This window comes from Mauremys reevesii, linkage group 1 (genome assembly GCF_016161935.1).
Source record: "Mauremys reevesii isolate NIE-2019 linkage group 1, ASM1616193v1, whole genome shotgun sequence".
Classification (NCBI taxonomy): Eukaryota; Metazoa; Chordata; order Testudines; family Geoemydidae; genus Mauremys; species Mauremys reevesii.
This window is the reverse complement of record NC_052623.1, coordinates 266,092,830-266,119,479: the sequence shown is the minus strand read 5'-3', so window position 1 is coordinate 266,119,479 and position 26,650 is coordinate 266,092,830. Positions and strand designations below refer to the sequence as shown.

The window sequence follows — 26,650 nt, the reverse complement described above, 5'->3', positions numbered from 1 at the left end:
AGGGGGGGACAGGATTTCTTGGCGTTGGAGGGTGGTTGCAGATACAGTGCAGGGGGGCTCTCTCCTCCTGCCTGCGGTCCTGCAGAACATCAACAAGGCGCCGGAGCATGTCCGTTTGCTCCCTTATTAGCCCAAGCAGTGTTTGAGTCGCCTGCTGGTCTTCCTGCCGCCACCTGTCCTCCCGTTCGCTGTGTGAGCGCTGGTGCTGAGAGAGGGTCTCCCTCCACTGGCTCTGCTGGGCCGCCTCGGCTCTGGAGCAGGCCATCAGTTCCGCGAACATTTCGTCCCGAGTCTTTTTCTTTCGCCGCCTAATCTGAGCCAGCCTCTGCGTGGGGATGCCGGGCAGTCCGGGAAAGAGCAGAAGCTGTGTGATGGGAAACAGTAAGTGATTTCCTTGAACAGATACATGTTTGCGAACAGTGAACACAGTGTAGTCAGTTTCTCTGAACAAGACCATACAGGGCACCAAGTTCCACGAGATCTCAGGACAAGTTCGAGATTTCGGAATACGCTCTCATTGGCGGCGCCATTGCACAGGAGAGCGGACAAGCGGGGAGAGACAGCTGAATCCATCTTGCAGACAGTCCTGGTAAGCCTTAAAGTAGATAATTCTTATCAGTTAGTGGATAGCTGTGCTCTCCTGCTAAAGGCAATCTGGAAAGCAGAAAGGCTGAGCCTTTTCCAGCCCCTCCCGCCAGTGCACGGGAAAGATCAATGTATGCTTGTTCTCTGTGGCCTCCAGCACGTGGCTGTTAAGCGAGGGTCGTTGTTATGCAACCTAATTGTAAACCATTAACAGTAGTAACAATACACTAATTGCCCTACTTAGATGCAGCCTGTCCAGAACGACATCACCCTGAGGCGGGTCACTCGGAGTCAGAGAGAGCGGATGCTAAGGGAAGCCCTGCACAGACCAGGACCATATGCAGAAATGCTGGTGGAGGCGATGATTCCTCTGTACATTAGGATGTCCTGGCGCGGAAGAGTGTGCTTCCACGGAGCACCCAATAAGGCACCTCTCCCCAGGAACCTCCTGCGGAGGCTTTTCGAGCAGCTCTCTGAGAGCTTTGTTGAACTGTCCCCAGAGGATTATTGTTCTATCCCTATATGTGTGGACCTACTTTTTATATAGTTAGACATTTAAAATTTTTTATATAGTATTTCTATTTTTTCTATACCTGTTTTTTAAAAAATAAATGTTTCCATGTTTATAGCACTTACCGCCTGATCCTTCCCCTGATTCTGAGTCCGGGTTAACGGCCGGGGAGGGTTGGGAGGGGATCTCTGTGAGGGTGATGAAGAGATCCTGGCTGTCAGGGCAAGCGGTATTGTGTTCGCTGTCGCCTGCGCCGTCCTCCACAAACCCTTCCTCATCTTCCCCATCGGCGAACATCGCCGAGGAACTGTCCAGGTACACTATGCCATCGTCAGAGTCCACGGTCACTGGTGGGGCAGTGGAGGCAGACCCACCGAGAATGGCATGCAGTGCCTCGTAGAAGCGGCATGTCTGGGGCTGTGCTCCGGAGCGTCCGTTTAACGCTCTGACTTTTTGGTAACCTTGTCTCAGGTCCTTGACTTTCACGCGGCACTGCATCGCATCCCGGCTGTATCCTTTCTCTATCATGGCTTTGGAGACCTTCTCGAAGGTCTTTGCATTCCGCTTGTTGGAGCGCAGCTCCGAGAGCACAGACTCCTCGCCCCACACAGCGATCAGATCCATGACTTCCCGGTCAGTCCATGCTGGGGACCTCTTTCTATTCTTGGATTGCCCGGACTCCTCTGCTGGAGAGCTCTGCATCGTTGCAGGTGCTGCGGAGCTCGCCCCGATGTCCAACCAGGACGTCAGATTCAAAGTGCCCAGACAGGAAAAGGAATTCAAATTTTCCCGGGTCATTTCCTGTGTGGCTGGTCAGAGCATCCAAGCTTGGACTGCTGTCCAGAGCGTCAACAGAGTGGTGCAGTGTGGGATAGCTCCCGGAGCTACTAAGTTCGATTAGCATCCACACATAGCCTAATTCGAGCTAGCCATGTCGAATTTAGCGCTACTCCACCTGTCGGGGTTGTACCAAATTCGAACTAAAGAGCCCTCTAGTTCAAATTAAATGGCTTCCTGGTGTGGACGGTTGACCGGTTAGTTCGAATTAACGCTGCTAAATTCGACTTAAAGTCCTAGTGTAGACCAGGCCTTAGAATTCTTTAGCATGGCAGAGGCAGTATATGGGACTGACCTTCACACCTAGATCTGCATTTGTCCAGTAGTTGGTTGTAACAAGGACATTGAAATCTCCTGAGCTGTCTGACCTGTGTGCTGATGCCCAGACAAGAAAGATGCTTACTGGTCATGTGGGCAGAAGTGCACTTTTTTCCTCTCATGTGTCAGGACAGAAATGAGTGCATCTCTGAGCAATTTGAAGATGATTTACAGAGCTAGGTGACAGTAACATTTCATACATCTCGGAAATGGCTTCATTCTCATTAGTCCCAAAAGCTGCCTCATTACGTCTTTCCTGGTAAAGCAGTGATCTCCAGGGAGTCTGCCTTGACTTGGAGGTGAGTCTGCCATTGCTGTGCCAGGAAGATTTGAGCTCACTTCGTGTCACTGGCTGAGTGCAGAACTTTTTTTTGGAGATGACAGCAGCAAGTTTTTACTAATTGAGGGCACTAGAGCTTAGTGCACTGCCTGTTATTGGTGCTCAATTTAAGGGAGTCCATTCACTTGGGTCAGCGAGGTCACTTCTTGTGGGGATGCATACTTGGATGCTTCTCTCATCTGGGATATGTCTACACTGCAATCATGGGGTGTGATTACAGCTCTCACAGACATACCTGAGCTAACTTAAATCTAGCTACCTTGAATACTGGAGAAGTGAAGCCATGGGAGCATGGGCTAGCCACTCTAGTAATTAACCAGGAATCTGGGCAGACTTATACAGACCACTCTGTGTTGCCACAACTTCACTGCTCTAATACCAGAGCTAGCTAGATTAAAGCTAGAACAGGTATGTCTACATGAGCTGCAGTCATACCGCATGATTGCAGTGTAGAAATACCCTTGCTGTCACCAATTCTTACAATATTTGTGTCTAGATTTCAGTATTGTTCTTTGAATATTTCCTGTTTGTGCTTTTAAAATCTGGTTTGAGGTTCTAATTATGTGGAATGCTAATGTGCTTAACAAACCCAGAAGTAGGTATTAAACTGGAAAGACTTGCACGTAAAGAGATGAGTATATGGCAAGTTGAACATAATAAGTTTTACAGGCATTGTCTTGCAAACCCAGTTAAACTGAGCAAAATGGCAGATGAAGATCAAATAGGCAGAATCTCCAGCCTCTTCTGAGAAGGAAAGAGAATATATAATAATTTTCGAGTTTCCATTTCTTTAAATAATTCTGTTTCACTATTACGCCCATTAACATCCTCCTGATGTCTTGGATCACATCCACGAAAGCCAGGATGGATAACAACTGAGACCCCTTGTTAGTGTTGTTTCAGGGACTCTAGCCCTAATAACTTGTCAAATTTTTGAGTGTATTTAAGGCTTGTGAACATTGAGGTATCAGTAGCATTGGCTAGTCAGGCATAGCTCAGGCCAGGTAGGTACTATGCAAGCTTCTCCCTTATAGTTCTGCTAGTATACCTGATTCCTGACTTGCCAATCATGCCAAATTATGTGGTGGTTTTGTGCAACAGATAAACTGTCCACTATGCACTTTGCTGAGACTGCCATATCGTCTTGCTCTTGTGACCAAAGGAGGTATCTAACATTTCTAGATCTCTAAAGGTGAAAAAAAGCTTATGCCGTAATACACTTCATTCCCTCATGGAGCACTGCAGCGTTGAGCTCTGCGCCCTGCACTGTACTACTGAACACCTCCTGATGTATGCTCTACTTAATTTGATATCCTCTCTACTTTCTTGTATGATCCTATGGGCCAGATACAGTCAGGCTTACCTTAATTGCTCCAGTTTTTAGTGGATACTAAAGCTGGCTAGGAGATTGCCATCAAAAATTTTTTTGACAAAATTGAGAGGAGAAAAATTCATAACAATTTTTGAGAAAAAGTTTTTCCTTTTTCCACCCAGCAATCTAGTGAGTATATTGCTAGCCCAGGAGATGGAGCCCTGCACTACAAATGAGGTGTAGTCCTGGCATGAGTTCACTAGGTCACCTTCTGGCCTAGCAAAAGCCACCTTCACGCACAGGCCATATGATTCGTATTGATAAGGAATGGAGGTACAATGCCTAAATAAGGTGCTATCTGGAAATTTTATTCCCAGTCAGTTTGTCTAACACTTGTAAGAGCTGACTAGGCCCCTTGGTCTATTTAGCTGCTGTGGAAATGGGTACATACCATGCCAGATAATGCATCCTTGCTTGCTAGCTTGTTTCTTACATTGCCCTAGTCTTTAAAAAGCATAAACATATCCCAAGCTCCTCACCGGAGCTCTCGTGACCCAGTTTAGCAGGTGCAGCAATTGTCTAGTTATTAAAGATGCCAGTTTGGGTGGGTGTGAGGAAGTGCGCCAGCCAATCCTCCTGGGATGAAGGGAACATGAACATAGTTAGAATATGTAGAGGGGAGAGTGTCTGTAGTGGGAATACAAGAAGAGGCTAAGGATTATTCTGCTATCTCCAGAGGAGAAAATTTAGCATAAGACATAAGATTAAATTCTGTTTACTGTGAAACAGTTGGTGTGTTGATGTCATTTACTAAGTAAAGATCAGTATGAAGTGATCATTGTGCAACACAGAAAAAAACCCAGATGCTGTATGCACTCTGTCTCTTCGGCCATGTCAACATCACAATCTCTATGCAGTGTTAGGAAGCTGTTTTAAAAACTTCTGTAGAAAATGATTTCAGCTACTATGATTGTGCCAGAAGCGTGGATACAGTAATTACTAACTTACGTTGGTTTGTAATTTTGAGTTAGCATGCTTTCCGTAGCCAGTGCTGAAAACAGTGTGGCCATGCTTACTCCAGCAGCCCAGTTTTGGGGAAGGAGAGTGGGATCTGATTTGATTGTGTATCAGAAAATGACCTATTGTTGACCAGTGTAGAGAGGGCCCTGGTCTCACAGTTTCTAAAAATAGTCTGCAGTCCTGAAAGCACTTACACACATGTGAGTAACCCGTAGGAAGTACTCATCATCCTACTCACATAGAAAGAGTTTGCAGGATCAAGGCCAGACTTTTTTAAAAGTTGCCTTACCCATACTAGTGTCATGAATCATGTCAGCTGAATATTTAAAATTTTCTTTCTTTCTTTTCTTCTTTCTCTTTCTTGTTTTAAAACCATTTCCTAGTGTCTCACATGGTAATGTAGTTGAGGCCTCTGTCTCTTCTCAAAGTGCGAAGTGTAACTTTTGATATTAGGAGGCACAACATTTAACAAACTCCTTCCGCCATCTCCCCCAGTAAAGGTCTGTGCCATTGGCCCAATGCTCACAAGCAACTCTACAATAAGAAGCCAGCCATGATGAATAGCCCTATAATAACAGCATTTTCTAGAATGGGAGTCCATGTAGTCAATAAATGGTGCATATTTTTATGTTTTTGTGCATGAGAATAGTGGCTTGGTGCAGTGGTCTGAAAACAGATTTGTAATTTAGCTGTACTTTTCTGAAGTGCCACCTAAGTGAATTAATGCTAGCAAGCCTAAGTGCATAAAAAAAATCAACTTTAAAACATTGCGCTTCTGTCTGGAGTTATTTACCTACTATAGTTCAAGTAATACTGAAGATTAGAGGAAAAAATTTTCCTCTGTTTTCCATTTTTGTTTTCTTTGTCCATTTCACAGCATATTATGGATAGTAAGTTTCATTGTTTCCCCCTGTATAACCAATTGGTTTCTCTGTTATTTATGTAGGTCTTTTCACACAGCAATTATGGGGATGGAAACATTTTTTAAAAGTAGGAAAATGTGATCATATAACCACCAGAATTTGTGGAGTGGGGTACTCGGGGGCAGGTATAATACCTGAAACTGCTTTTAACTCATTTTAAACATGGATTTTATTTTATTGTGGGTTCTGTTCCTTTTCCTGACCCATGTTGTAAGCTTCTGGGGGCAAGGATGGTCTCTTACTCTGTATGATGCCTAGCACGATGGGGCCTCTATAGGCTAATGGAATATAAACAATGATAATGTTGATGGTATCCCTTCAGCACTAAAATACTTTAAAGTTATGCTGTTGGTGAAATTCTTAAATGTAGTGTAGCCGAGGCCTTTTTTTAGTTTAAAAAAAATGCCCCACCATTGCTACCACTAGTTCAGTTCCATTGGTGGTAGCAGCAGTGGGAGCACAAATGTAGAAGAGGCACCAGTGACTGCCAATATTTTAAGCACTGTGTTGTGTAGAAGGGCTGTGTGTGGTTTAGGCAACATGAGGCTTAAAATGCCAGCAGCTGCAGAAGCTGTCAGCCCTATCACCACCACCAGTAGAGCTGCACTTGTGGTAGCAACAGCGGGAAACTTGACAAAAAAGTGTAGTGTAAATAAATCCCCTGTGCTTTAAAGCTGAAGCACTTGTCAAATGTGTGAGGGCACCCATCGTTCTATGGCACTTTCAGATTAAGGTGCACTTAAATACTGAATGAAAAATGTTTCTCTGCATAGATATGTTCAAAGTATCCCATTTATAAAGCACCATGCACATAAATTGTGCTGTATAAATCAGGTATTTTAAACCTTTATAAATTTTTAAAAATAAGAAGTCAATTTCCTTCAAACTTAGCTTGATTTCTGCTTTGCAAGAAGGGTTATTGATATGCTAGATACAAAGTTTATAGCTTCATCTATTGAATTGAGTTTTTTGGGGGTAAATTAAGATACTTGAAACACCGGGTTGGATGGAGATAAAGAGATGCATTCTAATCCTTAACTATAGTGGTCACTACTGTGAATACTATCATGCAGAAATCATTTCACCAGTCACGGAAATGCAGCCACCTCAGAGGTAGGACATAGCAGTTATTTAACAGTGCACAGCAATGCTTCATAAGAGTTCAAGATCAGAAGTGTAGAAAAAAATCCATAGCCAGTTAAAACAGTAGTGGGAATTGAGGTAGACCCTGCTTTTGATCACCACAGCTTTGTCTCGGTTTTTGAAACTCCAAGGTGAGGGATACCATTACTACTCTGAGGGTTCATGGAGTCAAAGAGCAGTTTGGAATTGTTCACTATTTTCTAAGTCTTAACCAAATGTTTGAACCATTGGGTTCATGTCTGAAATTGAGATGATTTATTTTGGAGTAGATCTCAGTGAAATTTCATGTGTTTTGTTGCTGGAGGTGTCCCCTTCTCTCCTCCCTCCCCGCCCCCCCCTTCAGGCCATGTTCTGTCTTCTAAATCACTGGTCAGTTCTCAGGTTACAGATAACACATATGGCATTCAGGGCTCTAAAAGGAACTTCTGAACCTGCTGGCCTTTGTCAGATTAACTTTGCATCTGTCCATGTCAGTTACACATCCAGTATCCTTTTGTAGGAATGTGTGTGCATTTGGAAAAGTACAAGGGAGTTTCCTAAAACGGGAAGAGCAACTGGGTTTCCAGACCTAGCCGGCTTCCCCACCCCTCACTATCCCCTTTGCTGACAGCCAGAGTTAATCCTCCCAAGTTTGATTGGAACAGCTGAGAGCATGCATCCGGCATGTTTCAAGGTCTCTCAGTGGATTCATATTGCCCCAGAGCTGGGGCCCCATTCCCTTCGCACACACCCCACCCAGTGCTGGTTCCGGCAGCTGTCTCCGCCTGGGTTAATGCAGAGAGAGAGGTGTTAAATGATACAAGCATGTATTCTGCCATGAAAGAGATCCCTTAACTGCAGATATCAATGTGGCTTCTCTCTTCTCCCCCCTTCTGCATCACCAAAGAGTTTTGCTATGCTAATCCCAGCACCTGTCCCTGCCTAGGACACTAAGAAGGATCTCGGAATAGGGGGAGAAACAGTCCCATATGCTTTTCCCTGTCCTGGATTGGGAGTTTTCCTTCTGACGCACCCAAAGTCCAGAACATATGCCCTTTGCTAAATGCTGCTTGCTTCCTCCCATCTCTGTCTGTTGCTGCAAAGTGCCCATGTTCCCCTCTTGAGTTGCAGGAGAGTTGTCAGCTGAGGATTCAGTTTTCAGTTCAGGAATCCTAATTTAGTAGCCTCCTCTCTGCCCCTGTGCACTTTGGCTCTGCAGTGCTGGATACCACTGGAGAGGGGAGAAGGGGGGCTGATCTGAACTGAATCAGGCAGCTCCTTTTCATTTTCAGCTGAGCCAGTATCAACCTGAGTAGACCCAGAGTCCTGAGCCAAGCATTGCACAGTGCTGCCAGAATCCTTTGCATAAGACTGCAAGACGGAGACGCAGATTTGGAGCTTCCAGTTCTCTGTCTAGCTGGTCTTTAATTGGAGAATCTTTGGCTATGTATGGTGTGTATTGTATGGATTATCAATACCCAGTTGTCCAGGTAAGCAAAGGAACAATTGCAAGTGAATAGCTTCATCATCTTTTCCATTTATTCCTGAGATCTGCTTAAGTGCGTGTTTTATGGAAGGGTGATAGGCTTCTAAGCTCTGCTCCTCCACGTGATGCCAGTTGGGCCTCAGCTTTCCAGGGGCTCTGCACTGAGCTTTGCTGTAGCATGAACTGTGAGCTTTACTGCTTGGGGGTCCTGTCGAGGGGTTTAGCATTAAACGCTGGAGATTCATTTGTTCCAGATGCAGTTTCCTGGATTTTTTTTTCCAAGGAGGATGGGAAATGGTTTTGAATTGATAAAACCTTCATGCTCCATGAACTGAGTCTTTCTTATTGGGTGACTCATTGCATCATCTGGGGGCAGTCCATTTCAGAGATGGCAAGCAGCGGAGGGAGCTGTTTCTCCCGCCCCTCACTTGTAACTGACTAGATTTTGTTAGGCTTTGTGGAGCATTCGCCTTTCACTTCTGAAGATCTGGGTTACAGTCTGCAGGTGAGATAACTTGATGGTTTCAGGCTAGTGCTTAGTGGACATTTGTCCACTTTAAAACAGGCTTGATGTCCTGTGTTTAGGGGAGAGCCGGGGCCCAGAATATCAATGAGTACTGCTACTCAGACCTGTGGTGTGCCTGAAGAGCTCTGAAGCAGCAGGTCAGAACTGAGGTGCTTTTGGCACAGCTATGTGGAGAATGGTATACTCTGCACCATGCCTATCTAGCCAGCTCCAGCAGCCCTTCAATTTCGCAAGCTTAAAATTCGTCCACAAAATTTAACAAACAAACAAAATAAGGAAACATTGGGTGAAGATTCTGTGCCCTGAGAGTGCCCAGATGGCCACTGAATAGTCAATGTTTTTGTTAGGTTATTTTGCATTGGGGTTCTTACTACGCTACGTGAAAAGAATCCACCACCAGAAGTGTCTCTCTTGGTTGTTAAGATTTGTCCCTGATAAATGTGGTTCTTTGCACTTGAAACTTTTTATCTGGCTCTGGTCCAGCTGGCAGGTTTGTTCCATCTCAGTTTGAGCCAGCACAGAAATGTACGTAATGGGATGTTAAAATCGAAGTGCGTGCTCTCTTTCCACTCCACCAAGGGGGAGTTACAGGGATAGCAAAGAAAAATTAAAACTAACCCTGGGAGCACTTGAAGTAAAGAAATGGGGAGTGAATGGAGAGCAGCAGTTGATTCTATCTGCTATCTATGGTATATTAGCCTTTCAACCATGGTGGCTAATTTAACTGCAAACGAGTTATCCAAACCAAAGGTTAGCCCTTGCTTTATTTGTTCATGTCCATATAGTGTAATTTCAATGCCTGACTTCACCTTTGTCACCTGCAGTCGAATCGTTCCCCTCCCACCCTCTCTTTCCCTTGGAATTGAATGACATGGGCTGATGGAAGTCGTCAAGTGCATTGAGGTTATAAAGGAATTTAAGGATGGGCAGAAATGCCCGGGTGTGATGCAGGGCCCTGTAGGACAACAAAGCATGTCTGTTTAACCACTATGGAGACAGACAGGTTAAATTTCCCCTTGGTTATTTTAGAATGCTGTTTATTCAACACCAAAATGAAGTTCCGTGTGCATACATGCCTACCCGTACTCGCAGCAAGATGGACACAAGATCATGAGAACTTATAAGTACCAGTATCCAGATATGATTTGTTTTGGTTTTTAAATTTTTAATAAATTTGGTGACTAGGAAATGAGGACCTGATAATACAGAGCTGGGTGTAGGGGAGGGAAGTGCTATGTAAGCTTCCCACACAGCTCTGCTTGTGCACCTCTATCACATCTAGCAGCATCCCCAGTAGTTTCAACCTGGGGTTTTTCCTAAGTAGAGACTGATTGCCAATTATGCTAAATTGTGTTGTAGTTCTGTTGTGTGCACAAATGAGAAGCTAGGTGGAGGCCCACCAATCTTACTTTATTTGACCACAAAGCAGTATTTGAACCCTGGTCACCAAAGTGAATGGACGAAACCCACTTATCCCATGGATCTTGTTCATCTTACAGAAAGTTCTCCCTTGCTGGTTCCAGCAGAGCACAGTGGAGAAATGACTAAGTTAATGTGCCTGATCCTGACCTCCACGGCTTTCTCAAAGCTTTCAAAATTCTATACTAGATTCTTATTTGACATGTTGTTTTTGTTTATATTGGTCAAAACCCCTAAAGAGAACCTTCCTTTCATGCCACACCAGAGAGCGCATTGGCCCTTGTGCGGCATTCCTCTTCAGTCAGGGAGGAGCAGAGATGGTGATGTATACCAAACAGGGGAATTAAAGTTTCTAGCTTGTGAAGTGTTCATTTGAGTAAGAGGTAAAGGCAGCAGTTGGGCACCACTATGGGCGTGCCCCTTGTTCTGGCACATGTGTAAAGCGATGGTACCAAGGAAGTGACAGGATGCAGTGCACTTGAACAACAGGGTTATGAGCAGTTGCTTTGTTTTCAGAGGTTGATTTTGTTTGTGAACATCTCTAGAAATTTGTAAGGCGAAAATCTAAATGGATCAAAAGCATGACACTGCCCCAGTGATTGGGGCTGCCACCCCTTTGTATTAATGGCTCCACCACATGAACCTTTGTCTTTGAGTTGACTGTAATAATGACCATCACCTCACTTGTTCAATACTTGTGATTTATCTATTGTACTGTACTACAAGCTATCATGGACTTATGAGTTACAGTAGAGTAAATGCACGAGTCAAGCTGGCTATTGGGTTTGGGAGGCTGACTATACTTAGTGGGGCAGGGTTTGTTTTCTAGGTTTCCTAGGTAGTATTCTGGACAGATGTATGGTGAATTGTGATACACCCAGGGCTGTACACAGAAAACCAAGTGCTCTTAATATTTGTAGGAGGTCGATTTGGATTTGTTTCTATTCCTGTCAGTGGTGTCTGGCCCCCATTCCCTTTGTAGAATTTGCAGTGGCGGTGTTTCTTGGAAGTATCTTTATTTCTAGCATGTTGAATGTAACAGTTTCTCTCAGACATGGCTCCGGCTGAGTTATCCATGTTTTTGTGACCTCCAGATTGCAATATGCTACATGGGATGACTGTTCAGAAGCACTTTGAAACTGTAGCTTGTGCTGAATATGCCTTTTCGCTTATTTAGCAGATGTGGCCATAGGTAGCATATTATATCAGTGCTACACAGACTGCACTGGCTTCTTATTCACTTCTAGGCTCAATTCAGAGTGTTGATACTGACCCTTAAATCCCTGTGTGTTTTGAGGCCTGGTTAACCAAGAAATCGCCTTACTCTCTCTGTTCCTTCACGATATTTTAAATCAGCTGAAGTGCCTATGTTAACATTTTTTAAGCCAATCTCTTCTCTCAAGCTTCTGCCTGAGGCAGAGAACTTGGGGAATGTTTGTTATACTGAAATGTTAAATTCTGAGGCTGAGTTTCTAATTTTAGTTAAGATTGTCTGGTTATAGATAACTGCCAAAATTGTGCTCCACAATCTGTGCTTTCTTTTAAAGAAAGTCTGTTTCTAGCCTTTAGAGTTGCAGAGAGAACTTTGGAAATCCAAATGAAGTATAAACCAGTGTAATGTCGTATGCTTGAGTCTGCAGACATCCTGAAACAATAGCTTTGAGAGGCGTGAACTGCCCTATTCACCTCAGTCAAGACCCTGGGACTCAAGAGTTCCTCAGCCATGGAATTTGGCTCTTTTCCAAGAATTCACCATTTCCCTGCAACTGCCCACTTGACATTTTGTTTTCTGCCTCCCTGCCCTGCCGGGATGTGCCTGCCAACAGCTGCCTCTTGTGCTCCAACTTTATTTCTGAGAGGGAGGTAATTGGATTACAGTACATGCTTCAGGCACTGTTCCACTCAAGCAAGCAGTAATGGTGGGGAAGCCAGAGCACCCAGAAGTAGTGTAGGCTGGTGAGCTAGGTAGCTTGAAGAACAGTGCAGCAGCAGACACCTAGGCCTTGGCTACACTTGCAAATTTGCAGCGCTGCAGCAGGGTGTGAAAACACACCCTCTCCAGCGCTGCAAATTGCGGCGCTGCAAAGCGCCAGTGTGGTCAAAGCCCCAGCGCTGGGAGCGCGGCTCCCAGCGCTGTCCGTTATTCCCCACAGGGAGGTGGAGTACGGACAGCGCTGGGAGAGCTCTCTCCCAGCGCTGGCGCTTTGACTACACTTAGCGCTTCAAAGCGCTGCCGCGGCAGCGCTTTGAAGTGCAAGTGTAGCCAAAGCCCTAGAAAGCCAAGGAGACAGGCCAGTTTACAGATGTTGTTCCCCCCATGCCTGCTTTCACTGGTAAACTTGAAGGTTCTGAATTTGGTCTCCTGGACATTGTGTGAGCTAAGGCCAGGGGAATGAAGCCAGGCCACATATAGGAAATAACAGTGACAACAACAAAAACCCTTCAAAAATAATGATAGATGAAATTTACTCCAATAAGGGTTTCCCATGATAAACCTGGTATGGTAGTGACTATGGGTGATTTTTCTGCAAAGGCTGGAAGCAACAGTGATGAGTTGAATAAAGTTATGGGCAAGTGCAGCAGGGGTTTGGACATGAACCAAAATGGTGAACGATTAATAGAAATGTGAATAACTAGTGGTAGGTAGAACAATATTTCCTCATGGAACTCCCCAGATGGTACTACAAAGAACCAGATAGATCATTTCTGCATTTTAGGAAGGTTTTGCAGCTCTTTGGTCAATGTACTTGCTTTATATTGCTAAACTGAAGATGAGTTTAGAGGATGAAGAAGGTTAAAAGGAGACCATACATCAACAGTGCACAGTTAAAAAATTCAAACACAACAAGTGCTTTTCAGCTTGAGCTGAAGAACAGGTTCAGTGTTCTAATGGAATCAACTGATGAAAACAAAGTTATAGATACTCTGTGGGAAAACTTCAGTTTGTGCTATCTAGAAAGTGCAAAGATAGCTCTAGTAACAATGAAATCCAAAGGGGAAGAATGGATTAGCAATGCTACTTGGGCAGCAGTGGAAAAGAAAAGAAATACAAAGCAAAAATACATGCAAGCTAAGATATGTGAGGAGACAAACAAATAGTGATCCTGGGGGAATTCTGCACTACTGTGTGTCTGCATAATTAATGAGCTGAGCATATTTTTAATTTTTTGTGCAGAAAAAAGCTTCTGCTGAAATGTTGCTGTAGTTCCATCTTTTGCCCACCAGAGGGTGCTGTGGCGATAGAACAAAGCAGCAGCTCCCAGCCAGCTAGGGAAGAGAGAGTGCCTGCCTTTTTTGCAGCACCTGTTAGGCCAGGTGGGGAGACAGGGGCTATGGGGAGGCAGTCAGCGTGGGGTGCTGGGGATGGTGGTCAGACAGGGGCTCATTAGGGCTAGTGGGAGAGGACAGACTGGGGCAGGGGCTGAATGGGAGTGGAGGCACAGGGCCACAGAGGGGAGGGAGATGCAGGGCCACATGGTGATGGGGGAGGGGATGCAGAGCTACATAGGGATGGGGTGTCTAAGTGGGGGCACAGAGACACATGGGAACAGGAGAGTGGCTGAGATGGGGCACAGAGACACATGGGGATGGGGGGAATTGGGTGTCTGAGTGGAGGTGGAGGGACACGTGAACAGGGGGCGCAAGGACACATGGGGTGCAGGAATACATAGGGACAGAGGCAGATGGGCCTGACTGAATGGGAGAGGCTAGGGGTCAGCCAGGGTCTGCATGGGGGAAGCTCCTTCCCCCCCAAATAATAAAAAATAAAATCCTGTTCCATACTTTTCCCACCCATACCCAACAGCCCTCCAAGTTCACACCCAGGCTCCTTCCCAGCAATTTACTTCCCTCTCCCTCAGCTCCTCCATTACCCCTGACTCCCCCTTTGCACTGCTTCTGAGGGGCGTGGGAAATATGGTTCTGTATTGTAGTTTAAATGAATTATTACTCAGAGTTCTGTATTAATATGTCTAGTAAGGAATATATTTGTCAATAAACATTTCCTGAATCTTTTTTTGCTGTCTGTATTGTTACAGACGTATTTGCTGACAGGTATTTTGAAATAAATGACCAAAAATAATTGAAACTTGTGTGATTATATTGTGTTATTTTGACAAAATATGCAGAATTTTGCAGAATTTTAAAATATTGTGCATAGAATTTTTAAATTTTTTATTGCAGAATTCCCCCAGGAGTAAAATAGAAAGAATATAGAATTCTAGATGAGACACAGAAAGGAGAGCCAGGAGGGATACAGGGCATGTATTGATAGAAATTATTGAGAGGCTGAAGATACTAGCCAAAGAGGTGGCCATATTACCTTGTATAAGACAATCAAACAGCTAACAGGAATATTTAGCAATACCGGAGGCCCTATGAAAGATGCAAATAGGTAGACTCTTAGTACAGAAGAACAGCAAAGGAAAAGATAGTCACACTATTTTCAGGTTGTTTAAAATAGACCAAGACCAAGTGAACTACTAGAAATATGTGATAGACTTACTACTAGAGCTTGATATTGATTTAGGCGATATTAAAATGGAAGACATTAGAAAAGTCATCAGTACATTAAAAACTGGGAAAGCAGCTGGAGAAGACAGACAACAATAGTGGAAGAGAGATGTTCAAAGCAAGTGATGAAACAATCATCCAGGCTTGTGTTTTTGGCTAGAGTATGGAGTGAAGAAAAGAACCCAACGCAGGGGAAGAGAGGCCTTAGAGTAAAATTGTCATAGAAGGGTGACCTACCTAATGGCAACATATGGAGAGGAATCACATTACTTTCAATGCCTGAGAAAAATCATATGCAATATCATCCTTCAGTGTATCAAGAAACAAATAGATCTCCAATTTACAGAGGAACAATCAGATTTTAGACCATTGAGATCATGTACAGACCATATTGTTTTCATGCATGTTATAAAACCAAGTGTGGATCAGCAAGCACCTCTTAAGATCAGTTTTATAGATTTCCAGAATGCCTTTGACAGTGTACACAGAAACAGTGTCTGGAGAATTATGGCATATTATGGAACACCAGCAAAAGTAATTAGAATAATTGGTTATCTATATGATGGTGCTGAATGTACAGTTAGAGATGGTAACATTAGCCAATGGTTTGCAGTGACACCTGGAATAAAGCAAGGGTGTATTTTGTTAATGCTGTTGTTCGCACTGGTCATTGACTATGTCATGAGGAACGTAACAACAGAAGGCAAATGAAGAATTTTATAGACAAGTGATAAAGCACAATTGGATTACCTCATGTTGCTGATGATACTGTCCTGCTTAGTTCAACACATTGCTTAATGGAAGAGAAGACCCAGCTTTTGGCAGAACAGGTTGGTTTGTTTATCAGTGGGAAGACTGTGTGTGTGTACACACAATATATATAATAGCTATTAGTGTCCCAAAAGCAACCATCAGGAGAGACACTAGAAGAGGTAAAATGACTGACTTATCTATGGAGTGAGATGTACAATGATGGTGACACAAAGTTATATATCAACAAATCTCAAAAGCAGCAAACAACTTTCATAAACTTGAAAAAATTTGGAAAAGTAGCATAATGGGCGCCGATACAAATTTTTAATACTGGCTTCATGTCTGTTCTCCATATGGAGCAGAGTCATTGAAAGCTACAACAGAGAGAAGATCAACTAATTCTAAGTAAATGCCTGCAGAAGATCTTCAGAGTACAATGGAAAGAGGTTCTTGCAACGTCAGAAATTCTAAGTAGAGCAAACCAACCTAAAGCATCAAACATGGTAATAAGATGATGATAGACAGACATATTTAGGACATGCTTTATGGATGCCGCTGACATGACTTCCACATCAAGTGATGATTTGGATGCCGCCTGGAAGGAGAAAAAATGTGATCTAAAGAAACCTGCAGAACAATAGAGAGAGAGGCCAAATACATCAGCATGACACTCAGAAGTCCAAACAGACCAGCAGAAGACCAAAATAAATGGTGGAAACTGGTGGATGCCCTATGCACCTGAGAGTGTGGGAGGATAAAGAAAAAACTATTTTCCAACCATAAGCCGTAATTGTGTGTGTTAGCATGAAGGTGAGTGGATGGGGATGAAAGAATTAACAAATATTGCTGCAGGATTTAGAGGTTGTTTCAGTGGAATTTCAGTGGAATTTGCTCCCATTGTATCACAGAGTGCATGGGGCCTTGAGTATAAGCTATTTTGTTTGAAGGAGTGGCTTTCACAAGCGCCAACTTTCCAAAGTGCCAGGGGGGTACTCAACCCCTGGCTCTGCCCCAGGCCCCACCCCCATGCCACATCTTCCTGCTCCGTCCCCTTCCCGAAGCATGCCGCGTCCTTGCTCCTCCCCCCTCCCTCCCAGCCTCCCTGCACGCCGCGAAACAGCTGTTTGCAGCGGGTAGGAGGTAGGGTGACCAGACAGCAAATGTGAAAAATCGGAATGGGGGTCGGGGGTAATAGGAGCCTATATAAGAAAAAGACCCCAAAATTGGGACTGTTCCTATAAAATCAGGACATCTGGTCACTCTAGGGGGAGGAAGGGTGGAGGTGCTGATCCGCGGGGCCCACCTGCGGGTGGGAGGCGCTGTGGGGGGGTTGAAGGGAGCTGATGGGGAGGCTGCTGGTGGGTACTCAGCACCCACCATTTTTTCCAAGTGGATGCTCCAGCCCCGGAACACCCACAGAGTCGGTGCCTATGGTGGCTTGGAAGGGATTTGGTGCCCTGTTGGTTTTATTCTTGAGGAGATGTGAAAGATGATAAGGAAGGATGGTTCAGTGGTTGACACTAATCTGGGATTTGGGAGGCCTAGGTTCAATTCTCGACTTGTTGCAGACTCCCTGTGTGACCTTGGGCAAATCAATTGCTCTCTGCCTCTGTTCTTTTTTTGTAAAATGAGGATTATGGTATCTCACATGGGGTGTTGGAAAAACAAATATGTTAAAAATTGTGGGGCACTCGGCTACTGTGGCTAAGGGGGCCAAATAAACACCTAAGATAGATGGAGGAGCTGGGAAAGAATTCAGTGATCTCCATAGTATGAAAGAAATATTATTAATGCAGACTTTTTCTTTGGCAAAACATCCAGTTTCATGTGTAATCTCTAATCCAGTCACTTTAACTTCTGTGATGAGAGGTCTGTGTAAAAGTACTGGATGGTCAGGTAAAAGCTTTTCAGGTGTGATCTCCCATTGCCAGGCTGTGTTTGATCCAGGACGCAGGTTGGCTTGGTGAAATAGAAGTGGTAGTTCCCTGGCCTAACATGGAGTTGTTTGAAACCATGGGTACAAGTGGACATATACAATATTTTAGTTTCACTTTCATGGGTCACATTTTGTCATATTGGAAAAGAAGATTTGTTTTATTCTATATAATGCTTTTTGTTTCCATCCTGCTAGATTTTTCTCTCATCTTCCAAATGTGCCCATTATTTAAGGATCAGATAGTTTTCAATGCCACCTCTGCCCTATTTGTTTATGGGGATTCTGCAGGCCCTACAGGGGACACAACTCAGGAAGTGTGTGTATTGGCAGTTGTGCCTTGGTAATTGTGGGGAATCCTTATCACTTAAATACCAACATCTAGGCACATTAGAAATATGAGACAACGTTGTAGGCATGTGCCTGACTGTAATTAAATATTTCATATTGCCAGCTGCAACGTTATTTGTAACCTTCAGGGCTGTGGGCCCTTCCCTTTGAGAGAAATTGTACTGGAGGGGAAAATCACCCTGGGCAGGTCTCAGGTTGGTTCTGTTTCAGTGACTAGCCTACCCTCCTGGTGTATCGCTGCTTGCCTACATGGGCACACACCCAAAAGCTGAGCGCACACATGCCCATATACACACACATCCCTTTTCCCCCAGCCCCACACACAGAGCGCGCACACGGGCTTCCAGAGACGCAGCCTCCAAAAGGCCTCTCTGTGTCTCTGAATTGGATATGTCAGCAGGCCAGGCGGGGATGGAGGAGGAGGCGGGACCCTGCTCTGATTAATTACCTTAGGCATTCGGGGGTGGGGCTTCCATCAGCCATCTGGCTGAGATATGGGAGGGAGCTGGGGGGGAGAGGGAGAGGCAGCCAGAGAGGAAGAGAAAAGAAAGGAAGAAACACTAGAGAAGAAAGGGAGGAAAACGGGCGAAAGGGAAAACCCCACAAGCTCCTAAGAGCCACACGAGGGCAGGGTGAAAAGCAAAGAGCCAAGGAGCATCTACCACATCCGTCTCGAAGGGTTTTTTTCCTCCCGCTTGTCTCTTACTCCGGTTTGGTTTATGGAGAAAAAGAAAATGGTAACTCAGGTAAGGTTTGTGTTCCCTGCTGCTGTCTCCCCCTGCAACTCTGAATAGCGGGGAATTGAGAGGCTTCTTGCAGAGCTCTCGCCTGCTGGAAAAAGCAGCGTTTAGTGTTCTGAGCCGCAGGACGATTGATCTGCATGGTGTGCGTGTGTGTGTGTGTAGCTACCCCTCCACCCCTGCTCCATAGCAGATTCCTGTTTCCTGTGCTGTGCAGCTGCAGCTCAGGAAAGACCCTGTGGGGATTTGTCTACCTCTTTGTCTTGATGTTGAGAGGGAGGGAGAGGGACTGCAGAGGTACTGAGGGATTCTCACAGAACTGCCATGAAACCAGGGGCTTCGCTTTCCAGGTTCACAGAAGAATTTGCATGAGTAGGTTACTAGGGGGTTGGACCTCACTCCCTTTCACCTCTCCTATTTTGGCTTGGGAGCTGGAATTTAACTCCTTCACTCAATGGCTGGGGCGTCTTGTGGAGAGCGATTCATGTTTTGGCTCTGTTGGCAGCACAGGCCCCAGCAGATGGGGGTCCTCTGCGTATTTACTGGGCAGGGGATTTGAAGCCCCTTGTCTTTGACGACTAATTTAGCTTTTTAGTGCCCTCTAGAGAGCAGAATGCATGGGGGGCATATGTATATCTTTTTTCAAGCAAGGCTAAATCTGCATTTTAATGGCTTGTTTCTGACAAGCAGAAAGGTAAACATCCCTGTCCCACCATCTCCTCAGGTGGCTCTGCTGGTTACCCTCCAAGCGATGGACCCTTCTTTAAGGGATGTGGAAATGGGAATGGGACTGATTACAGTTTAGGAAGGAGAAAGTGCTCGTGTTGAGGGCAACTGACATTTGTGAGGGAACTTACCCAGGGTCTGGAACCATCACCTTTCTCCCACCCTGTGAGGAGATTTAAACGGACAGTGCCCACCTTTTAAGGCTGCTACTTGTTTTAGGATTTTTTGGGCATGGAATCGCCAAGTTGCCACTGTAGGGAGAGGGTAAGGAGAGGAGGAGGAGGAGGAGGAGGAAGGAAGTGGCATCGCAGGAGCTGAAATCCTTTACTGTTAGACATTATATAATGCCCTGCAGTGCCGTGCAGAGCCAGAAACCTTTGGGGATATTCCCAAGGGGAGTGGGGAGTGGAGGAGAGGTCTAGCAGAGGGAACTTTTCATCAGATCTGGGGTTGGTGAGTGCTGTTCTTCTTTGGAGCTCTGCATTATTTGGAAAACGTTCCAATTTCATATATACACATCCATTCTTAACTCCCCTTAGCTCTAACTGGATACACGTTTGTAATGAACATTGCTGAGACTGTGCCTGTCGCACCGCAAGGGGACATTTCATAAATATTTGGCTTAGTATGAGACAGCCACAAGAAGTGGTGATACCAGTTTTGACCACTTCATTCTCTCTTGCCTTACATTGATTGTCAATGGCTAAAAGATAGGAAGGTCTCTGTCTACTCTAAGGCATTTTCCAGGGCTCCCTGTCCCCAGCCCCCTCTTCTGCTTTCACTGTCATAGTCGTCATCTCCATCAGTGCGCCCTTTCATCCAGACCAGGGCTTTCTGTTAGCAGAGGGCTTTTAGTGCTCTCCTGAGACTTTCTGCCTCTGTTTAGTTACTGAATGGTCCTAAAACAGTGTCTTAACAGTCAGAGTCCAGTTGTGTGTAGCTGTAGTGTGCCTGTAGAATGTGCAGTTATTGTACAGTTGTATGTACATAGCCTGTGTTCCTCCATGTGTGTGTGTGTGGTTGTATGTGTGGGGAGAGGGGTTACCGTGTATGTGATGTGTCCTTATTGTGTGTAGTTATGGTGCACATAGTCTGTCTATATGGTGTGTGTATATGTGCAGTTGTGCATGTGTGCGCCTTTGCCCCCAATTACAAGTGTGCACAGTAAGTGTGTGCATATGGCCAGAAAACCTGAGACGGAATGTAGGCATAGAGACATGCAGAAGCTTGGAAGTATGGGATTCTTGTAGTAAAACATTAAACAGAAAAATTATAAACCTATCAACGGGTTCTGGGGACACTCTAATAAACCAGGTGAGGGAAGTCTGGACTATTGCCTTTCCCAAAGAACCATTAATTCACAGGCGTGTGGGAGAAGACGTCAAACCCATTAATTACTAGTCTTGGTTGACCTTGAATTACAATGTCTTAAGTGTGTGTAATTTCAGGGATACATTTGCTGGGTGTAAGTTGCATGTTTATATTCTGATATGAGAGAAATCCAAATTAAAATAACCAGAAGGGTCTGAAAGCTCAGGCTTCATCTTTCTCTGAGGGTCTCTGAACGACTGACTGGTATCGATTTACTCAAATGTAGGAACACAGTGAGATAAGTTCATCCATTAAGTACTGCCGTCTTTTAGGGAGACTGCATGGGTTGCTTATAGTCTGGCCCTATATGTTACTTTGCTGCAGGTTTGGGGTGTTATATGGTCTAGAATAACGTGGCATACAGAATAGCATCCTTGTTGAGTCTCTGGTTCTGTGTATTGCAGTGACCCTGTTCAAAGCTTGTGAGTGAAAGCCCTGTTTATTCCAGTGGGACTTTGAACCTTTATGTATGAAAAGCAAGTGATCTGTGTTAAGCTTATAGCAGTTAGTGTGTGTGAATATGACAGCACTATACACAAAATCTGTGGCACACCTGCTTTTTGGAACATCTCAAAACAAGGTAGTCTGGTTTGCTATATTTTAGGGAACAATCTCCCTGGAAGTGCGAGATTAGATGCATGAGGGGCCATTTAAAAAGATAAAAATGGCAGGAGATCGGGGCTAGAAATAGTGATGGGTAGAAACAGGAGATTCTGATATGCTTTTAAAATAGGAAATCAAGATTGCTAATGAGAATTTGAGCTCCAGTTCATTAGCAGAATGTGCCCTGATTCCCTTAATCCTAAATCAGTGAAAATGAGTATAAACCAGGCCCAGTATGTCATGTGCTAATTGCAGATGAAAGGGAAAGTCTTGGGTGGAGAGGAAAAGATTATATGTTAAAGGGCTTTTCTCTCTGCAGTGCATGGTAAGATTGCTAGTTTCTGTGAAACACAAAGCCCTCCCTTTCTTGGACAGCCCTGTGCCGTGCTGGCATTTTCCTTAGAATCTGTTTCCCATCAGGGCTGAGAGAGGGGGAAGGTGTTGAACATCTGGGAAAAGAGAAAAGAGGCGGCTGTCCCTTTAAGGAGTTCAGCAAGCCCATGTGGCAGCAGGCAATTCTGGAGTGTATTCCTTTGTAATGAATCACCCGTTCCATTGTTTGCTCCCCACCTCCCCTGTAGCTTGGAGGGATGGAGCCTTTCACCTGGGCTGCTGCCTGCTCACGGTTCTTGTTCCTAGGTGGGGGAGGGGATGTTTGCTGTAATTAAAGCCAGACACAGGAGAGCTGCGTTCTTCAAACTGCAGTGCCCCATTTTCTCTCTAACATGTCATGGGGTAGGGGGTGGCAGCTCTGCATTTTGTGGTGGATACAGGCAGTAGCATCTGAGTAGGGTGACCAGATGTCCCGATTTTATAGGGACAGTCCCGATTTTTGGATCTTTTTCTTATATAGGCTCCTATTATCCCCCACCCCCTGTCCCGATTTTTCACACTTGCTGTCTGGTTACTCTACCTCTGAGGGTCTGGTATTCCTTTTCGTGTGAGTCCTGGATCTCCTTGTAGGATTACTAGTCTCCATTTTGTGACACCATCAGAAGTGACTTCACTCCATTCTCTGCCAGCATGCTCCCTCCCTCCAGCACCCCTCTGAGACTCCAGCTAGGACCGTTTATCTTGGCACGTGTTTGACTCACTACGCTCTGTCCAGGACTCAGAGAGGTGGTGGGGTTTGTGGGTTTGAGACTAATTTATGTTCCTGTTAAAACGGGCTAGCAGCGGCCTCATTTTTTCCAGAGATTGTTTCTTCCCTTCCCCCTTCTATAACCCTTTCCTTTCCAGACCCGCGCCGCGCCAGTCTGAGAGACAACCTTCTGCAGCCAGAAGTTGCTCACCCAGTCTCTGCTTTTTTTGAAAACAAATGCAGAGCTCCTTAAATGGAGATCGTATTTGAATCTGAGCAGCTTTCTGACTCATTAAAGGCCTGTCTCTGTGCCCATCTCATTCCTTTGCCTCAATCTCTCTCCCTATCTTTCTCAACCCACCCTTACAGTAATGACCAGATAAAATGGACCTTTGTCTGCACCCTCTATTGAGATTAGTCGTGTGCTATACATTAGGCAGGGTGGAGACAGGAGGCCGGGTAAGGATGGCTATCTTGTACTACCTAAAAATAAACAATACATTCTATATGAAACTGTCCTTCTTTGTCTGAACTGTCTGTAAGGAAGACTCAATCCCAGGACAACTCTACCTCCTCGTACACTGTGTGGTGAGATTTTCTCTCTCCCTCTCGAGAGTTGTATGCTGCCAAATCCCTCTTTCCCCCTTTAAACACCTCTTCTCCCACTCTTCTATGGTGAATGGCTTGAAATTCTCCCTGTTCCTTCAAAAGCACCCCTCCCTAGATGATGTGTGTTTCTCTCCTCTAGCCCACCCACACCCTTTTTGCTGTATGGCGTTTCCATCTTCCCCGGGCAAGCTCTCTTTTCTGCTGTTCGGTTTGGGGTCCCTTTCACCATGTGCACAGACTATCTGAAAGCCTTTGTACATCTCTTCACTCTAGGGCTCATGTTCATGGTTTTCTTTTTATTCTGAAAAGGGTGCCCATTGAAATTTACGCTGCTTCTGTGCCTGTGGCATTTCCTTGTCTCTTCTCATTTTCCCTGGTTTGTCGTCCCAGGACTTTTTTCAAATGCTGCAGACACAATGTTGGCAGTGGAGGGATGCGTATGTGCATGCACGCGCACACGTGAGAGTGAGAATAGGAGTCCTAGCAGGTCATTTCCTGAACAGAACCTCCCAAGGAGGAATCTAGTAATGGGTCTTCCCTGGGCCAGGCTCTCACTGGCTGGGTATATGGGCCTTCGGTTTGTTTCCTTAGGTGTAGGAATATTTTAAAGAGTGTTTATTGCATTTAGAGGAAGAATTTAAAAATCAGTGGGGCCTATCAGAACCTAGAGAGTGCATTGAAAGACCTATTCTCTGCACCAGCCAGCTGAGGACTTTCAGGCGCATTTGAGCAGAGTGCAAACTGCTCCAGCCACTCACTTAGCAGCCTCAGGATGGCAGACACTGCATTTAATCATCTCTAAGCAGTGAGGTGGTGGAAAAGGGAATTTGATACAGCTGTGCCATTTGCTCAAATCCCAGTCTCAGGAATTAACTATTTCATTTAGCACATTTCTACTTTGGAAGACAAAGGTGACTTATTTCAGAGTAGCAGCCGTGTTAGTCTGTATCCGCAAAAAGAACAGGAGTACTTGTGGCACCTTAAAGACTAACAAATTTATTTTAGCATGAGCTTTCGTGAGCTATAGCTCACTTCTTCGGATGCATAGAATGGAACACACAGACAGGAGACATTTATACATTAAAGGTGACTTAGTGGTTGGTGCCCAGGATAGCAAATTAGGAGAGGGGGGTTCTTAGGCTCTTGGTGAAACACATTGTCATCAGATTAAATGTGCTATGTAAATGCAAAGTATAGCTTTTTGTTATTACTTCAAGACGAGGTCCCAGCATGAAAGATCCAAAAATATTGCTCATTGGGCTGTGGTGAGTTAGCAAGAGCCATTTGAGGATAAGGACCCTTTGGTGCCTTCTCTGTCTTTTGCCACATGAACAAAACATGAGTTCTTTGTGACGAGTGGGATTTCGGTGAATTAGTATTGGACATCTACTTACTACAAAGCAGGACCTACTACTGCCAGAAGAAAATTATGAGAGAGCAGAATGTCCTGGCTAACAGACATTTGTGTGAGGATGAACTCCGTTTTCAAACTGGCTTTTACAGGTAAAGTGCTCGTGTGTCAGATTCTGGAGACAATTTCAGTGGGAGATGTATCTGTTCATTTGTGGGGTTGTAGAACAAAGTATTATACTCTATTCTCTTTTCTTTCCTCTTACCCTCACCGTTACCATTTACTAGTTGGCTTCTTAGGCCACAGAATTTGGGTTTCAGTACAGGGAATAGAAGCAATTAAATGGCCTCATGGTGGGGCACACATATGGAAGAAGTTTGCTTGTTAAAAAAAACTCATAGATTTAAAAGGAATGTAGTCAGGTGCTCTCCCTATTTCTCATTTTTTCTGGAACCTGAAAACAGAAATCTTTCCTTCCCACTAAATCTGTTTTCCGTCTACATTATGTGAAACTGCTCTGATTTGTTGTAGTAGGGTTATCTATGATCTCTATGCTGTGCAGATTTTGTTGTTGTTGGCTTGCTAGTGAATGCTGGTTTGTGGTTTGTGAGAGCGGGAGTTGCATATATTGTTTCTGTAGGGTTGTTCGCAGACATGAGAGCTACTAACGCTGACTGGTTTTCTTCTAGGAAAAAGAGCATTGAAACCTTTTTGAAAAATAAAGAATTGAATGGACTTTGCAAATAGATGGAAAAGAAACCAGTTAGGACAAATGTCGGGGCTGTTAAGTGACAGTGTGCTTTTTAAAAATGTCTGATTTCTTTTCGCCTTACCAAATTCAGTCTGTTTATGTAATTCATATGTTAATATTGCACACAAAAACAATGTTAAAAGAACAATATTAAGGTTGCAAAGTCAAGCACTCAAAAATCAGGACATACCAGAATTAAGGTTGTTTGTGCAAACTTAATTTGGCCCCCTTGTGCAGTATGCATTATGAAACAGTCTTTGGCTACATGATTTCATACATTTTTTTTCCCCAGAAAAGAGAGAGAAGGGTTTTAAAAAAAACAACAAAATTCCATCATGTGGCACCATATTGACGCAAAAATGGATCATCTGTGCGGCTGGAATCTTTAGATCTACCATCCAGACCTCTGCCACTTGTACCAATCTACACTCCCTCCCTTGTTCTCCCCCAGCAGATCTGGCTCTTGCCCCCTCTGCACTCTAATCAGGCAGCTTCCTTCTCCACTCTGCCTGTGCCCAGTAGAAGGGTCAAGGAGAACACAGAAAAGACAGTCTCCCCTGCTGTCTCTTCAGGTGCTGAGAGCTGCACCCAGACCCAGCATGTGGCCTGCAACAGTCGAGAGCTGCAATTGCAGTGAAAGTCCTGCTCTGCTCCAGGCTGGAGCATGCCTTTTGCAGATGGAATCTTCAAGGAATTTAGCTGCTAAAATCTAAGAATTCTCAAATCAGCATGTGCAAATTGTGACTTCCCTCCCCACCCCAAAAGATTATAATTTGACCAAATTTGGGTGGATTTTCAAAGGATTAGAAAAGGCACATCCCTGACAGAAAGGCCTTCCCCCGCCAAACTGCTCTGCTTCCCAGCATGGGGGTGCTATGTCTCTTCAAAGAAAGGGTCACCAGAATTTTTTAAATTGGGCAGAACAACATGGTTTCCCCTAGCCTTTTTCTCAGCATTAGCTGAACCGTTCACAAAAATTCAGCCTGAAGCAGACACGTAGCATGGAAAATTTCAAACAGTTAGTTTGGCAAAATTATAAGTAACTGAAGACAAGGTCTGATTATGGGAAGTGTTGGGCAACCTTAATAATAGGCAATAGTACCAGCCCTGCATATAATTGGGCTTGGCAAAATTCAATTTTTATATTTTAAATAATTTTGATGGATAATAGTTTACTTTTAATTGTTTTTTTCTATTTTTATCTTTTTACATTTTCAGTTGTGCAAAAATATGTGTTAAGCATTTCCCCAAGTTTATCCATACAGATGTTCACAGTTGTGGGAAATTATGGGTGGTGGTGGTCAGGCAATGGGGGGTGTCAAACAGTAATTATTTAATGACAGTAGGCATGGATTCAAAAAGTTACGGCTTTATAACTATTAAAACACAAATTATCAACATCACACATCAAAATAAACACAAATATCCTTAAAGAAGTTCTCAAGCAGATTTTTCTTACTTTGCCTATTT

General features: G+C 44.4%; 1 protein-coding gene across 9 annotated transcripts in view; it reads left to right on the top strand.

Moving 5' to 3' along the window:
* The window catches only part of RBFOX2 (RNA binding fox-1 homolog 2), a 251,899-nt gene that overhangs the window by 127,090 nt on the left and 98,159 nt on the right, over positions 1-26,650 (top strand). Inside the window, exon 1 of one of the 9 annotated variants that reach the window (XM_039486777.1) lies at positions 8,310-8,458. The exons of 7 other annotated variants lie outside the window; for them this stretch is intronic. In XM_039486777.1, coding sequence (XP_039342711.1) covers positions 8,414-8,458 — 45 coding nt within the window. In that variant the 5' untranslated portion in view covers positions 8,310-8,413. Of the gene's footprint in view, positions 1-8,309; positions 8,459-18,455; positions 18,695-26,650 lie in introns of those variants that run through there. One more of the 9 variants, XM_039486788.1, reaches the window with a different exon arrangement.